Source organism: Rhincodon typus, chromosome 2, assembly GCF_021869965.1.
Source record: "Rhincodon typus isolate 14 chromosome 2, sRhiTyp1.1, whole genome shotgun sequence".
In the NCBI taxonomy this organism is placed as follows: domain Eukaryota; kingdom Metazoa; phylum Chordata; class Chondrichthyes; order Orectolobiformes; family Rhincodontidae; genus Rhincodon; species Rhincodon typus.
This window is the reverse complement of record NC_063333.1, coordinates 129,216,013-129,233,043: the sequence shown is the minus strand read 5'-3', so window position 1 is coordinate 129,233,043 and position 17,031 is coordinate 129,216,013. Positions and strand designations below refer to the sequence as shown.

General features: G+C 40.0%; 1 protein-coding gene across 1 annotated transcript in view; it reads left to right on the top strand.

Annotated features, from left to right (window-relative positions):
- LOC109910930 (collagen alpha-3(VI) chain) overlaps nt 1-17,031 on the top strand; it is a 102,760-nt gene that overhangs the window by 75,192 nt on the left and 10,537 nt on the right. The window contains exons 16-24 of the mRNA XM_048608981.1: nt 2,748-2,819; nt 2,904-2,930; nt 3,062-3,106; nt 5,357-5,410; nt 6,588-6,650; nt 10,038-10,103; nt 11,658-11,711; nt 14,670-14,705; nt 16,915-16,977. Coding sequence (XP_048464938.1) covers nt 2,748-2,819; nt 2,904-2,930; nt 3,062-3,106; nt 5,357-5,410; nt 6,588-6,650; nt 10,038-10,103; nt 11,658-11,711; nt 14,670-14,705; nt 16,915-16,977 — 480 coding nt within the window. The remainder of the gene's footprint in view (nt 1-2,747; nt 2,820-2,903; nt 2,931-3,061; nt 3,107-5,356; nt 5,411-6,587; nt 6,651-10,037; nt 10,104-11,657; nt 11,712-14,669; nt 14,706-16,914; nt 16,978-17,031) is intronic.

Sequence of the window (17,031 nt, the reverse complement as noted above, 5' to 3'; positions counted from 1 at the left end):
AATTTTATAAATGATTCAAAAATAAATAAGCAAGTATGTTGTGAACAGGATATAAGGGGGATTCAGACTGATCTAAACAGGTTGATAGAGTGTGCAGAAATCTGACAGATGGAGTCTAATGTGGGAAAATGAGAAATTGTTCATTTTGGCAGGAAGAAGATAAAAGCAGAATATTACCCAAATGGAGAATGGCTGCAGAATTCTGAGGTACAGAGGGATTTAGTGCTTAAGTCACAAAATGTTCGTATGCAGGTACAGCAAGTAATCAAGACAGCTAATGGAATGTTACATTTTATTAGGAGAGGAATTGAAGATAAAAGTAAGGATATTGTGTGTCTGTATTCCAGGGCATTTCAAATCCTGTGCTCAGTTTCAGAGTCCTTATTTATTGAAGGATGCAACTTTTAGAGGTAATCTAGAGGAGGTTTATTAGATTGATACCTGGAATCTTTGGATTGTCTTAAGATGAAAAGTTGGACAGACTGGGCTTGTTTTCACCGGGGTTGAGAAGAGTGAGGGATGATTTGATTCAACCCTGAACAGTGTTGATAAGGTGGATGTAGAAATAATGTTTCCTCTTGTAGGTGAGTCCAGAAACAGTGGGCATTCTTTTAAAATTAGGGATTGCTCTTGTTTTGGACAGAGATGAAAGAATTGTTTTTCTCTAATTGTTTTATAACTTTGGAACTTTCTGCCTCTGGGGAGTGGCAGGGGGGTGGGTGGGGTGGGGGTGCTGGTGGGGTTGCGGTGTTGGACTGGGAGTCATGCATTATCTTTACAGCAGAAGTAAATAGATTCTCATTTGGTGAAGGAATCAAAAGTTATCAGGGGAGATGGGAATGTGGAATTCAAAACACAGATAAATCAACCATAACCTTATTGACTGGTGGAGCAGATTTGAGAGGCTGATTAACCCAATTTTATTCATAATACGTATGTACATATTCCATTGCTAAAGAGTGGGTATCCTGTGTCAGGCACCTCTCATCCCGAACTGAATTGACAATAGTTTTCCTAATGCCCCCTGCCATTAGGACTAATTCACTTAGAGTCATAGAGTTGTACCAGACAGTAGCAGACCCTTCAGTCCAATTTATCCAAGCTGACCAAATATCCTAATTAACCTAGTCCCATTTGCCAGCATTTGGTCCATAAACATTTAACCTTTCCTATTCATCTACCCATCCAGATGCCTTTTAAATGTTGTAATTATACCGGCCTCCATCACTTCCTCTCGCTGCTCATTCCATACAAGCACCACCCTCTGCATGAAAATAATGTTTTGGTGGAATGGGTGGGGTTGGTGGGAGAAGAAAATATTCTGACACCGGAGCAGTAGAGGTTATTTTTCAGATTCTTAATTATAAAAGATTAAGGAGGGATGTTTCAGATGATTAAACGATTCAAAATGCCATTTTTTCTGGCAGTGTTTTCCCAAAAAAAAACCAGGCATAATCCTAAAAAAGTGGACCACAGCCTTTCAGCGTAGTATTAGGAAACAGTTCTTCACAGAAAGGCTAGTAAAAATCTGAACGTCTCTCCCTACAAAAGGTGTCGAGGCTAGTTCAATCAACATTTTCTAATGACAATCGCTAGATTTTGTTAAATAAGGATATTAAGAATCACAGAACCAGGATAGGAAAAGGAGTTAAGATCAGCCATGATCGAATTAGAGTGTAATAAAGGCTCAACAGTCTGAAGGCCTTACATTGTTGCTGTGTTCCCAGGAGTGTTGCCACTTACTTTTGGCAGTATTTTTATCCATTGAGGCATTCAGAGTATTGCTAAAGAAGTGAAGTTGAAAATGATCTGCCCAGTTACTGTGAGATCTGATTGGAGTTTTCACTCATGTTACAGAAAAGGGAATGAAACTATAAATACTTTAATAATTTCATTGGTTTCAGACTTTTCTTTGAGTCTTCCTGACTAAGGCAAAGGAAAATTCATGAGATATCAGAATTAGAAAGGTCCCTTTAAGGCTCAAGCCAAACAACTGTAGAGTTTGATTGAAAGTAGGAAATGCTCATTGGACTTTGCCAGGAGGTCCAGGGTTCATGACCTGCCTGCTCAGGAAGTGTGTAATAGCATCTTTGAATAAAGAAGGATGAAAAAGACCTGCATTCTCTTCACTGTCTCTGAGTTAGGAGGCACAGGTTCAAGTCCTGCCAGCTCCAGAAATGTATTATAACACATTATGATTAAAAATATTTAGAACAAGGGGTCACTGTTTAAAACTAAGGGGTCTCATATTTTAAGAAAATAAAATTTAAGGAAATGGTTAAAAAGAGTTCATTTCTCCTTTGGAGATATTTGGGCACTGTGGGGTTGGAGTGCATTATTTCTCCTCCAATTCCATTTTAATTTAATCCCCTCCTTTTTTCCCTATACCTGCCTTTTGTTATTGTTGCTTTGCCACTGGTGAACAGTGCATGTTAATTGTTTAATTGGTAACATGGGTGATTTGCTGGTGGTCTAACCAAAAAGAAAAGGAACTGTGTTTTATGCCAGTGGGGTGTTAGCTTCTGGACAGGAAAAGGGCCCAGAAGGTGTTTGTTCTAAACTATAGATTTAAAATAAAATCTCTGTAATCTCTGAGAGTATTTTGCTGCCTGATTCAACACATGGGTACTGGTATTTTCAAACACAGTGCACTGTTGAATCCTGGATGTGTTGGGAGCACTTTGATGCTGATATCGTGCTACAGGGCCCTTTTACTTTATCACCAATTATTCTTTGGTCTTTCTTAGGGTGAAAGGGGCCCTCCAGGCATTATAGGACCTCGAGGAGCTGAAGGATGCCAAGGCACCAGGGGCCTGATGGTTTGTGTTTATTGAGCAAACTTCATTTGTGGATCATTTGACGATTTATATTTTCATTGTTAACTGACAATCTTTTTCATCCAGGGAGAAAGAGGGTATCGAGGCGAGAAGGTAAATATATTTTCAGCTTTGATGAGAACTTTTAATGCTTAATTACAAGATATACTTTATTTTGCTACTATTGTGTTAGTTTTTGATTGTTCTCAGACTGGTTCACTGGTGGATTAATGTTTCCTTGGCAGGGTGAAACAGCTGACAATGGTGCACCTGGGACAAATGGAGAGCAGGTACTTTAGTATTCAAGCTCATTGTGGAGAGGCTGCTCTTAGCAATTCAACATGGTGCGTCAGATAGATTGTACACTATGGGCAGCAGGTGTTTATCAGCAGTATATAGCCAGAAGTCCAAAACTAAGATGTAAATTGTTAGTCTACCCTTCTTGTATGTTTATACCATTTTCTAGAAACCAGAAAGATTGATAGGATACCATAAAGAAAGGTACATTTTGCAACTGAACACATTTGAAGCACACATTTGTTACTATTTTCACCTGGTTCAGTCATGAGTGGAAGACTAGTTGAGATTTATCTCTTTGACTTCAGTATTCTGCACTCAATGCCCATTAATATGTCAAGGCACAGATTAGTGGACACCAGTCATCCAACACCTCATCACTCAAGTGACCGCTGCAAGGTTAAGCCTAGAAAGTGGGCATTGGAAGGCTATGCTCCCACAGAAAAGTATCATGTGCAAAAACAATATTGTCCTAACATAATGTCTTCTTGTGCTCTCTCTGGATGTAGAGCCAAGGAGAATAGCATCTACAGCTGATTTTCCCATAGTCTGATGTGTAGTGGGGGAATTGGTGATGTAGTGTTAATGCCACTGCACCAGTAAAGCAGAACCCTAGGCTAATGAAGAACCTGGGAACAAATCCCACACTTGCATTTGGTGAAATTTCAGTTCGATTGTAAGCTGTATAATAGTGACCATGAACTATCACAAACTGTCTCTAAAAGAACCCATCTGATTCATTAATGTTGCTTGGGGAAAGAAACCTGTCCTCCTTACCTGTTGTGACCTACTTGTGACTCCAGACATGTAGCAATGTAGCTGACTCTTAACTGTGCTCAAGGACAATTAGAGATGAGCAACAAATGCTAACCTTGCTAGTGACTCCCCCGAATGATTTAAAAGAATAGTTAGAGCTGCTTTTCCATGGAGCTCCCCTCTTGGACCATATCATAGAATCCCTATAGCACTAAACCAGGCCATTTGACCCATAAAGTCCACACCAGCCTTCCGAAGATCATCCAACCCAGACCCACCCCCACCCTCCCACGCTGTCCTTGCAACCCTACATTTCCCAGCATTATGGGTAATTCAGCATAGCCGATTCACCCAACGTGCACATCTTTGGGCTGTGGGAGGAAACTGGAGCACTTGGAGGAAACCCATGCAGACACAGGAGAGTGTGCAAACTCCACACAGGGTGGGAGTGCTAACCATTGAGCCACCATGCTGCCCTTCACTCACCATCCTGGTTGGAAAGATATTGCCATTTTTTCACTATCGCTGGTTCAAATTTAGGGAAATTCCTCCTTAATAGCATTGTGGATGTACCTACACCAAATGAAGGGCAGCAGCAGTTCAAGAAGGCAGCTTCCCACCACTGTCTCAAGGATAATTAGGGATGAGTAATGAATGCTAGTCCAGCCAGCAAGCCTACATCCCCTGAATGAATAAAGAATAAACTCATGGACATATCCAGTCAATTCTGTCTCACATATTTAGTGAGAGCATCCATTTAGTCTTGTTTAAGGTAATAATGTGTCAATATTGGCTCCGTGAATAGTACTATAGTCTTGGAATCAGAAAATTGTAAGTGCAAGTCACATATAAGCATGTAGTCTAGATTAATACTCCCCATAAAGTACAGAAGTGCTGCATGTCAGATGTGCTATAAAATGTCAGAATAAGCCCCTAGTGACTTTCTCAGATGAATGTAAGAGTACAGTGAGGGAAGATTCCTTTCTCTAAGGCAAAATGTATTGGAAACAGTGGATGTAAAAGATCATGTGTTACTATTTCGAAGAGGAATGAACTGCTTCTTATTGCATATTTATCCCTCAACAAATACCACAAAAAAATGAACAAATTACTTGTTGGATGTAGTAAGGACTGCAGATGCTGGAAGTCAGAGTCGATAAAATGTGGAGCAGGAGGAGCACAGCAGGTCAGGCAGCATTAGAGGAGCAGGAAAGTCGATGTTTCAGTACTGGACCCTTCCTGCTTTCCTGATCCTCTGAAATTACTTGTTGGACCTTGCAATTTGGCTGTTAAATTTCTCACGTTACAATAGTGACTTCACTTAAAACATAATGTTTTGGTTGTAAAAAGCTTTGTGTGGTTCTGAGGTTGTGAAAGGTTCTATGTAAAAGTAATTTTCTCCTGTTTTCACTTTGTGATTTTTCTTTCTTTTGCTTAATATATATATATTAATTGACAAGTGAATTCTAAATATTGTCTTCTCACAGGGGAAGCCTGGAATTCCTGGAATTGCTGGACCAAAAGGGGATAATGGAAATACTGTAAAAAGAGACTCTTTTTATTTAAACATTTATTAAAATATGTGCATTGTATACCCTTAAAAATTATGTCTGTTTAATTTGAATATTATTTCATCCTCCCAATATTAACAAAGTATTCAAAGCCTTATTGACTTCCCAGTTCTCCATTCACCCATTCCTGGTAATTTGATAATTAATTTGAATTTTGGAAAATGAATGTATTACCATGAATGCCTGTGATGACCACGAGATTACAGATGCATGTTATTAACCACTTGAAGTAGGAAAGTCTGACAAAAACCAAATTAAAACAATTAGCCTAATGAGTAATTACCAGAACACAGAAATGATGGTCTGAAAGGTTCCCACCAGAGCCATTGATTCACATCACTATATACCATACAGGAGAACGATTTTATTGTTACATGTGAGTTTTCATTCACTGTGCCAAATCTTTGAAAGAGTTATTCCATTAGATTGAGCCTTTCATTCTTTCCCCATAGCTATGCAATTCCTTTCCTTGGGTACACATCCTGTTCTAATTTAAAAGTTACCATAGAATCTGCTTCCACTTTTTCAGGCAATTCATTCTTGACGTTTCTGTCTGTGTTCTTCTATTTGTGAAGCTAATGATCCCGCATATTTTTACCAAAGCTTTATCAACTTTACCCACTGTAGTGATTGCAACAAAGTCAGCCAGACAGACCTCACAGAATATGTGTTTCCTGACTGGGGCTGTTAACCCGGCCCAATCAGGGAGCACTGGCTGACAGATAAAAGGAGGAGTGTTAGACTTTCTGTCACTCTCAGAGCTGGGTCTGAGGGAGCTTGACCAGTGTCAAGGACTTTCCATGTGTAAATAAAGGGTGACTTGGTGATGGGATACCAGCCTCTGTAGAATTATTTCACCCACTAGTTCAAACTTTCGTCTTTGTTGCAACCAGCAGTAGAATTCCTTTCAGTGCTAACCAGACATGGGTACATATTTTTATTCATTTTTGCATGGTAATGAAGACAAAAAAAACAACATATTCAAAGATCTAATCAGATATCTGATTCCAGTCATTTATAAATATACTTCATTTGATATGTCAAAATATTTGGTACTTTATAAGTACACTGACCTATTGAACGCAACTTGAAACAACACAGTTTTTAATGAACTACCTCACTTTGACCTGTCATATTAACTCTCCAGGGAAGTAAAGGCCCACCTGGATTCAAAGGTGAGCGTGGAGATGTTGGAATACCAGGTGACCCTGTAAGTGGAAAAGCCTCATTTTATAGTATGTTGTCTTTCAAAGATAATTTCAAACTAACTGTATACTTGTTTTATTTGCACCAGCATGGCAATGCATCATTTTAAATGCATATTCTGTTCAACACAGTATTTATACACATGCTGAATTTTGAATTGAGGTGTGTACATGTTGCTCAATTCAATTTGCGCAATAACATTTCTATATGCAAATAACTTTGGCTTCTTTCCAGGTAGTGAGGTCAAACCTAATGGTCACATTTAGGATCCACGTCCTCTTTTAAGTGAATCTTTCTGTGTCACTGACATCCATTAGTTTGAACATTTTCTCTATTAGGTACTATTCCTTGAAGGCAAGGTTGTGCATTTTCTTCTGTAATATCCCATTCCCTCAGGGCCACACTGAAGCATGTGGGGTCAGCTGTTCAGCCTAATGTTCTGGATGTAGTGGGCAATTGTATATTGTGGTCAATTGAAGTTGGGGGTGGGGATAAAGAAGGCCGCTGTAGAGACGCAGAAGGTCAATGCTGGGTAATTTCATTTGGTTCCTATGAGCTTGGCACTAGCACACAAACCAATAAACAATCTGGGAGCTGTGGAGTGAAATTTAGCTTAAATATAAAACATCAAAGACATCGTCATCGAAAATACATAAAGAAACACACATTGGGGGAGAGGTACATGGGAGATATTAATGTTCCTACACATGGGGCTGTTGGATTTTTAGAGTATTATAAAGTGGGAGATGGATGGATGGAATTCCTGGTCCTTTACAGACTGCAACCAATTTCTGCCCATTCATATAAAATCAAGCACTGATTGCAGTTTGTCTTTCTCCTATGATTCACATGCATTCATTGTGTCGAGGTAATACAACAGTGTCTGATTGTAGTGAGCTGTGATGTAAAGGAACAATTCTTAGTATGATATCTTCTAAGGAGTAAAGCCTGAAAACAAGAAACATGGAAGAAATATCCAAAGTCAATAAGGGCAAAATATGACATGCATTTCAAAGGTTCTGTAACTGAAATGTATAGTTAAAGATAGTCTGAGGAATGAAATAGGCAATTTGGTCCCTCAGACCTGTCCTGCTGCTCATTTGTATTTTAGATTATAGCTAATGTTATAGCTTTATATCCTTTATATCCTTATCCACCACTGTCTATTGATCTCAATCTTTAATTGCCATTATCCAAATATCCACAGTCTTTGGTCAGAGATATTTCCAGGCTTCACTATCCCCCATAAGATAGAAGTGTTTCCTGATTTCCCTTCTAAACAGCCTAGCTCAAATTTTAAGATTATATTCCCTCATGCCTCCTTCCATCACCAGTGTTATGTTTGGTGCTTCCTTTGGAACCAGGAAATGAGGTAGCCAAATGGTAAATCTGAACAGGAACACTTTATTAACAATGCTCATACTTCCACAGCAGTTTGAAATTGGATGCAAGCTCCACCTATCTGGGTCACCTGACCAGCTCTCCTGAAGGGCCAACAACCAGTACAAATAGTTTATCCTATCAAATTATTTTCTTGTTATGTGTCTTGCTTGATCTTCAATCGTCTTGAATTGGAAGTGTGCTCAAAAACAGAAGCAGAATTTCAGATAATAGTAGGTCTTCTGGGGACTTTCTGTTGTGTTATTTTAGAAGTTCTCTGAAATCAAATTTAAAAGAAGAACGCACATTTCAAATGAAACACCATCTGGCTGAAGCTTTCAAACAGACAAAGCATTTGATCACTAGAACTCCAGGAGTTGTTTCTGTAACATTTTAGGCACAAGAAAGGAGATTACAATTACAAAATGCTGTTTGACAAGTCAAGCTAAGTGCTCTTCCAACAGGATATTAATTCTGTGGCTCATAGTCACAGAAAGAACACGAAACATTTGTGGCGAAAGAGAAGAGATTTTGAATATGTGAGTTAAGTGTGTAAAATTCCATATGTGGGTCAAAGTTGTTGATAAGCACAATCCATGGAGCACTAGGAAACCGCTAGCTGCAGTATGGCTATGGCAATACAAGTATGATTCAGATATCCAGCTAATCAGGGACAGTGAATGAAAAGCGAAAGGCTGCAGATGTTGGAATTCTGAAAGAAAGAATGTAATTACTGGAAATGCCCTGCAGGTCAGCCAACGTCACAAAGTGAACACAGCTCAAAATTTTGGATCTTGTTCTATTTCTCATAACTGAGAGATGTTACAGAAAAGCTGCATTGAAAACAATGAACACAATTTATTAAAAAAATTAAGTTTAATAAAATAGGGTAATGGGGAAACACACACAATGACAACAAATAAAGAAATAAAATGACCAATGCTTAGGTGGAGAACTGGAAATAGATAATTGGTAGAAGAAAAGTTCTTTTGCTACTTCACTCCTTTGTCCTGTTGTTTCTTTAAATACTGCTCCTGTATAAAGTCTCCCAGTTCCCAGGAATGGCTCTAAATGCAAAATCTTGATCTGTATCTTTCCAAACGTACCATCTGACCTACTGACAATCAAAATAGCAAAGTCAATCATAATATACTAATCACATGTCACAGCAAAAGGTGGAGTCATATGATGTGCACGCACAATGCGCCACAAGAAAACCCATTGTCTCATACAGTAAAGATAAACCAATGCCTGGCCATAATGCTGGGCAGGGGTTTATGTGGAGACTCCACGTTAACTACAGATGTGGACTGTGTGGGGAAAGGGCTGTCCATTGTTTACCTCTTCTCACCAATAGGATGTTCTGGAACCAAACAGGAGCTCTGGTGCAGTGGATGCTGGAGGAGATGGGGAGGAGGGAATCAGCCTGCATTTACAACCGGAGCCTGGGAGAGGAATAGGTGGCAAGGCAATCTCAAAGGTAGTGAAGTAGGTAGGCAAGGCTATATGGAGGTTGCTGGCAGTCCAGACCAACTTGTAGGAGTGTGAGGAAGTTGTTTTAATTCTGAGAGGTTTCGAGCAGTTCCTTTAAGCAGCATTGATAAGGCCACTCACTGACTTATAAAACAATTGAATGGAACCTGCAGTCAGGGTCTTACCAAGAACTCAATTTGCATTTTGCAAGGAGCTTCCTAAAACGATTGGGTACTCGAGCCGCCCATCTCAGGATCCAGCTCAAGATGGAAGATAGATTTGTAAACTTGACAGAAAATGGCTGATGGCCTTTTTTTTTGCCTACTATTGCCACACCAGATGGAGGGAGTTAGAATGGGCTTTCAAGTGCCTTCTTTTTAGCACAATTGATAATAGTTAGGTTGGAATGGCGGTTTCTTTAAAAGATGAAAATGGTTGGTTCAAAGCACATTTTTCTCCTGACATTTGAAAAATTAAAAATTGAGCACCAAATTCCACTTAAAATTTTGTAATTTGGTACCTGCTTTTTTTATTTCAGGGCACCCCTGGTCAAGAGACTTATGCCAGAGGATATCCAGGTGAAAGAGGAAACCCAGGTGTACCGGTAAGTCCCTTACCCTGATGTGTGAACTGTGCTGCCTGTGCAATGAATGCTCATATTTTTAGGCTGCACACTCCCTTTAGTTTATTTAAGGCACATGCTACCAAGACTTCATCTGCCTCGGCCTATGGATCTATTGGTGCTATTTTGAAAAATAGGATGGGAGATTTCCCTGCTGCTGTAGCTGATACTTACAGCCCCAACATCACTAAAACAGATTATCGAGTCATTATCCCATTACTGTTGACGTGGACTTTCTGTTGACTGCTGTGTTTCTTCTATTCCTGGCAACGTCCTGGCAAATCTTTTCTGAACCCTTTCCATTTTGAGTCTGAGTTATAAAACTAGGCTGGGTCCTTTTTTTCTGGAGCGTAGGAGGTTGAGGGGTGACCTTATAGAGGTTTATAAAATCATGAGGGGTGTAGATACAGTGAATAGCAAAGGTCTTTTCCCTAGGGTGGGGGAGTTCAAAACTAGGGGGCATATTTTTAAGTTGAGAGGAGAAAAGTTTAAAGAGGACATGAGAGAGTTTCATGTGTGGAATGAACTGTCAGAGGAAGTGATGGATGCAGGTACGGTTACAATGTTTAAAAGACATTCAGATAAGTACATGATTAGGAAAAGTTTGGAGGGAGATAGGCCAGGCGCAGGCAGATGGGACTAGTTTAGTTTGGCAACATGGTCGGCATGGACTAGTTGGACTGAAGGGTCTGTTTCCATGCTGTAAGACTCTGTGAAACATTAACTCTGCTTTTCTCTCCACAATTACTGCCTGTCCTGTTGAATTTCTACAGCAATTTATTTTCTTGGGGTGAAAGGTGATTGGGGTCGGTGAGGATGTGGACTAATCAGATCAGCTGTGGTCTTATTAAATGAGGAGCAGGCATGAGGGAAGGAATGGCATGCTTCTGCCCCAAAATTGTACTGTTGTTCCCTATCAAATTCTTGAATTACCTTAAATACCTCAATTAGATTATTCCTGAATCTTATATAATCAAGCTAATAAAGTCTTGTGTTTTTCTTCTTCAGTTCTCTATCCAAAGGCACATTCTTGGCTATTGTTTGTCAAACCATGGCGAAATGCCATGATTTTGTACTACTGATAGGTGAGACTATTCCTGAGACTACCTCAGCCTGAATGTGAATTGTACCCTGTGCTTTCAGTCTTAACCTGATGCAGAAGCTACCCATTAGCCAATGGAGCTAAATGGTCTTGTCTAAAAGTTAGACTAAAAGTTGAAAGCTGTAATATGGACCATCAACTGATTTGTGTGGTAAGCTTTCCTAGCTGGAGGGAGGCTGTACTATTATCAACAGTTGTTAGTTCAGGAAGAGAAAATAACAAAAAAACTGCTTGCTAAAATAAGGTAAATGAAGTCAAGCCCTGCAACAACTGAGGAATATTGGAAAGCTTTGGTCCCTTTTGAAATTGCAACAATAATTATGCACTCTCTCTCTTTTGTCCTATTCAACATATGGGAATTGCTGGGGCTGCAAATGCAAAAATAAAAGCTGGAATAACATTGACATTTTTTTCTGTTTTTTTTTAATCTTCAGGGCGAACGTGGAGGAGGTGGCACACCAGGCTTCCGTGGTAGTAAAGGAAATAATGTAAGAAATGCTCATGTATTCAGTCAGCTACACTGAGTGGACACCAATCCTTTATTTTCTTTGCCACTAATTCATATTTATATTTGTGTTCACATCATCTTTCAAATGCTGATTTTGTTTTAAATTAGATACTGGGCACATTATTCCTCTTGCTTCTTTGATAGTTTTACTTATGTTGAATCCAATCCTTGAATTCTGTCAGATATTCATAAATAGGTTCAATGACAGGACTCATTGGAATGCCTGTGACTTTAGATAGCTGGAGATGGACTATTCATTATTATAGAATACAGTAGGAATATAGCAAATATCTCCCCAAGAAAGTGAGAAATCCAGACGTTCCCTTATTTGTTCTGAAATGCTGAGACAACTCAGAGAGATTGATGGGATTAATGAGAATTTTCACTGTTCTTGAGCTGGAAAACTTCCAAAAATAACAACAGCTTTAATTGACCTCAAATTCACATCTTTGACCCATTTTCCTATGGGACAACGTGAGTAGTGATATTAATTGATCAGGGCAATACTACCAGCCTGCACCAAAACTTAGGACAGAATCTTATAAGGATCTGAACAATATGGGTTACAGCAAAGATTAGATGAGAAATCCATCAAGGCCCACCTCGATGTTGGGAACATCTGTCTCCATCCTTTATAGTTTCCATAAATGGTACGGTGAGATCCTGGTGAGTTAGCAGTGAGTTGCCAGTGGATGGTGATTAAAGTTTGTTAAACACCTTGTTGGTGGACCATCTTGCTGCTTTAATATTCAGCTTTCTGTCTTACCAAGCTCACCAAACAAACTCGACAATGAGAAAAATAGAAAGAACTGCTGATGCTGGAAACCGGAAACAAAAAGAGAAATTGCTGGACAATATCAGCACAGTCTGGCAGCAGCTGTGCCGAGAAATCAGAGTTAATGGTTAATCAGAGTAATCAGAGAACAGAAGGGTTACAGTACCCAAAATGTTAACTACAATAACGAGAAAACCCTGCTTGGAAAACAGAGCATGTACCTAATGAATTCAGCTTGCTGCTTGCTCCCAAAGATCTCCATGTTGGACATCAGGCAAGCAATTTCAGAGCACACACCATGAGCACTGGTCATGTGCACCCCACATCGACGGATGTTGGCATCCGACATGTGTCAGTCTCTTGGCATATTTCAGGCCCACTTACAGAACACCCTGCATTTCGATGCTGCACGTTGGGATGCAATGGCAACTATGATCATAATGCTGCAGCAAGGAGATTGTCTGCTCAGAGACATGGACAGAATTCATGGACTGGCTGCACCTCTAGGTTCTTTGCTTGCTCTCATGGAGCTCACTCACTCTGACCCTGCCTTGCCTTTTGGCATTTTGCTACTTCAGCCACCAATACCAGGCCCACCTATGCCTTTGCCTTGCCATTTAGTGCTCACACAAAGGAAGGGAGCTTGCCATGGTTGTCACCAGGTTTCAGTCAAGTCAAGAGGATAGCTATCGCTCATTGAGTCAAGGGCAGCCTCTGATACCCGTTCAAGGGCTTGGAAGGGGCAGGGAGTTGAATGTCACATAGCCCCTAACAGTCTTGATGCTTTCTGCCTTGTTGCGAGCTGCTTTCCTCCTGGAATGAGAAAAGTGCAGGTATTCAGGGAGATGGAATTGACAGATTTTTGGTACAGATGGGGAGGTGTTCTGAGTGAGTGAGTAGGCAGTGCAGAGGGCATACAGGGTTAGTGTTGATAGTGAATGAGGATAAATGTTGTAGGCAATAATGAGAATGGTAGAACATGAGCTTTAGTGGGAGTTGGAGATAATAGCATATTGGAGAGAAGGTTGTGGCACTTATGCTGGCAGAATATGGAAGGTCATTGACCTTCTTCCTACAGTGTTGGGCATTCGCCGGATGGCAGAGCCTACACTGACCTGCGTGGTAACCTCAGATCAGGCTGGCATGGTTTTGTGCCATGGCCTCTACTGCTGGTCCTAAGAGATGTGGAAGACCTGCCTCTCCACCATACTGTCCAACAGAACATCTAGCTTCCTGCCCATAGAGTGAGACACAGGTATCCCCTTGTCTGCAATGTCCATGGCAAACACTGGGAACCATGGAGAGCAGCTCTGGCCTGTACTTGTCTGTGTGGTCAATGGCCTTTTAAAGGTGACATGTGCAAAAAGGATGTGGGTGAATTTCAGTATATCCAGAGAGGCAAGTTGTTCTGAGAATGGCTTGTGGAAAGATGGGGGCCAGAATTGGACATGAGGGAATTCCCCCAATCCTTAGGGGAATGTTAGATTGTTATTGAAGCAAAATTGGTAAGATAATGTAAGAAAGGTCACTAGGCCTCAGGGCAGGAATCCCTCTATTAAAACACAACACACCTCGGACTTAGGCAAAAATAAATAACATTCAGCACTGAGTCTATCAATGAACCATATCCCCCTAGTGATATGTTAACCTTCATTTATAACTTAAGTACCCTGCATGGAGGCTGGTGCCTAGTGAAATGAGGTACTGCCAGTTTTGAAGATAAATTCTTTTAGATGCAATGAAGTGATAATTAAGAATCTCAGTGGCACTATGGTGTGGTTCTGAGGAAGGGTCACTGGACCCGAAATGTTAACTCTGTTTTTTCCTTCACAGACCTGCTGAGCCTTTCCAGCAACTTTGTTTTTGTGCACTATGGTATGAAACAGACTCGCACCTACTTAATGTTTATTATTGTTTAAAAGCTGGTCTTTATTGGCATTCAAAAAAAAATTGGCCCTGATGAAGTTTAATGGTAATTTTAATGGAAATTTTAAAGATATGATTGTTTTCAATTTGGATTAGTTGTGAGGATTCAATATGTCTCTGATTTTAAATAAACTGCTATATATTGGAACAATTTTATTCTTTAGTCATTTCCATTATATTTCAGTCCGTTCAAAATTGTCGGCTAGCTAAAACAAATTGATGTTTGCTTTGTTCAAGGGGCGGCCTGGCCGGAGAGGACTTGTGGGTAAAACGGTGAGTTGATAACTTCCTTGAGTTTAGTAGCACTTATTAAGATAAATAAAACGATTTGCTGTCTGACAGCTTGGGTTCAAGATGATAGACGACTGTTGCTAATACCATGATAACATTCCCCAATAAACAAGACATTATCATCCACCCTCACTTCCTTTCTCTTGCCCTCGCTCCGCCCCGTTCCCCACAACAACATACTCTTTTATATTCTATGGCAATCTGAAAATGAATCTCCAGATAACATGTGCTTTTCGTAGTTTGCAAGATGCTAAGATCAATAGTGAAAGTTTCAGAGCCATCCTACATTGGGTCAGCAAACTGAACAGACCATAGGGACTTGGTGATTGGTGGGGGTGGAATTTTCAACATGGTCCTCTCTTCTACAATTTTGCCTTTCTAGCTACGGGCATATTGAAAGAGAATTGGGAGGAGCATGTAATTTTAGTTTGAATATTTGCCACCGGTTAGAGTTATCCATTGTAGTTGAACAACATGCCATCAAAGTTTGCTCTGATCTCACGTATGCATGGTGCTACAACCAGTCACCAATTTATTATGATTCTAGGTGAGATACGCCAAATTGCCAAGCTCCCAAGTGAGGAGAAGTGAATCGGCTCCCTTTCTCTATTCCCCTCAATTGGCCACAACACGACTAATTTAAAGAAGGTTCCCCTCCCTTGTAGATGCCTTTCTCCCAGAGCACGTGAATTTATCTCTATAAAGGAGCCCATTTAATCAGGCTTTTTTGAGTGAACTATTAATTGGAAGTTATATGGTAAAAGATTTTGGGCATTGATTAGATTAGAAGATGACTTCTAGCTTCCTGTGCCCTAGTCTTGGTGAGAATGTATACACTTAGATGCACACTGATTTGGGATGACTGCTAAAGACATTGTTACTTCACCTATAAAAAGCAATAGGAAGAACCTGCATTGATATAGTGTTTGTGATGACTCCAGTCTATCCCAGAGCACAATGCAATCAATGAGGTATCTTGATGTGTCGTCACTGTTACAAGACAGAACATGGACCAGTCAATTTGTACTTGGAGATGTTCCACAGAAATTAGATAATGAACAGGTTGTCTGTTTTAGTTGTTGTTTGAGGAATAAATGTTGGCCAGGATAATAGGGAGAACACTCCTATTCTTTGAATAAATTTACAGGACCTTTTATATCCATATATTTCTACCCTTGGACTATAGCGACTCAAGAAGAACGTCTACTACCACCTTCTCCAGGGCAACCAGGGACGGACAATAAATGTTGGACCAGCCAGTGGCACCCACATTCCATGAGTAAATTAAAATAAACTGACTATCATTAAAACATTTATTTCAATACAGATCCTTTATGTCTCAAGCCTAAAACATATATTACCATTGTGCAATCTAACTTATCCCTGTCAACAAAGGCTGGGACCAGTGTAAGATCGCAGTTTATGCTGTCAATGCATCAGGAAAACACTCAGATCAATCAAAATTTTTATCACCACTGAAGTCAAAAGCAGCGAAAAATTGTCACGTTGAATTCTAACATAACCACCTGATGACAAGCCGATTTAGCAGCATGACTGCCTGATTTTACACCTGTATTAAAAAGAAAGTAAAATCCTCAGGCTGTGAAACAAGCAGCTGATCTGGTTGCATCAGTTTTCCATGAGACAGGTTAGTAAAAAATTAATGCCACCTTCCCCACTACCTCACCCCTATCCAACATCCTCCCCCTGCCCCAAATATTGCAGCGTTGAATCAGTATTTGAAGGAAAATGAATTGCAAAAAGATTCCTCTGAGAATATCTGCTATTTAAGAGACTATGAAGGTTTAATGATGGAGGTCAATTTTGAGCTGGACAATATTAACCTGGAACTTTTATAAATTTTGCTTGAGGAAACGAGGATTAATCTGTTAATTATAATGTGCTAGAATCAAGTTAGTACCAATTATTGCTCTTATTGGCATGTTAAGAATTAAAATTGAGATAACTGTGTGTAAGTTGCAGTTCCAGTTACCCATCTGTCGAGTTTGGCAGTAACTCCCAGGTTAGAGTCCATCCTCCAGTGCCTCTTGTCAGTACAATTTCAATTCTAAATTCAACCCAACTCAATCAATGCAGTTCATAAGAAGCATATCTGAGCTACTCTGTAGCTTTCAATCTAATTGAAAACAGCTTTTTATTCCCTCATCAATGTTCAAATTTCCTTCTACAGGGTGTCAGGGGACTTTCCGGCTACCCAGGATCCATTGGGCCCTCTGGACTCCATGGCCAACAGGTAAATTTGAATCAAAAACAGAAGTTGCTGGAAAAGCTCAGCAGGTCTGGCAGC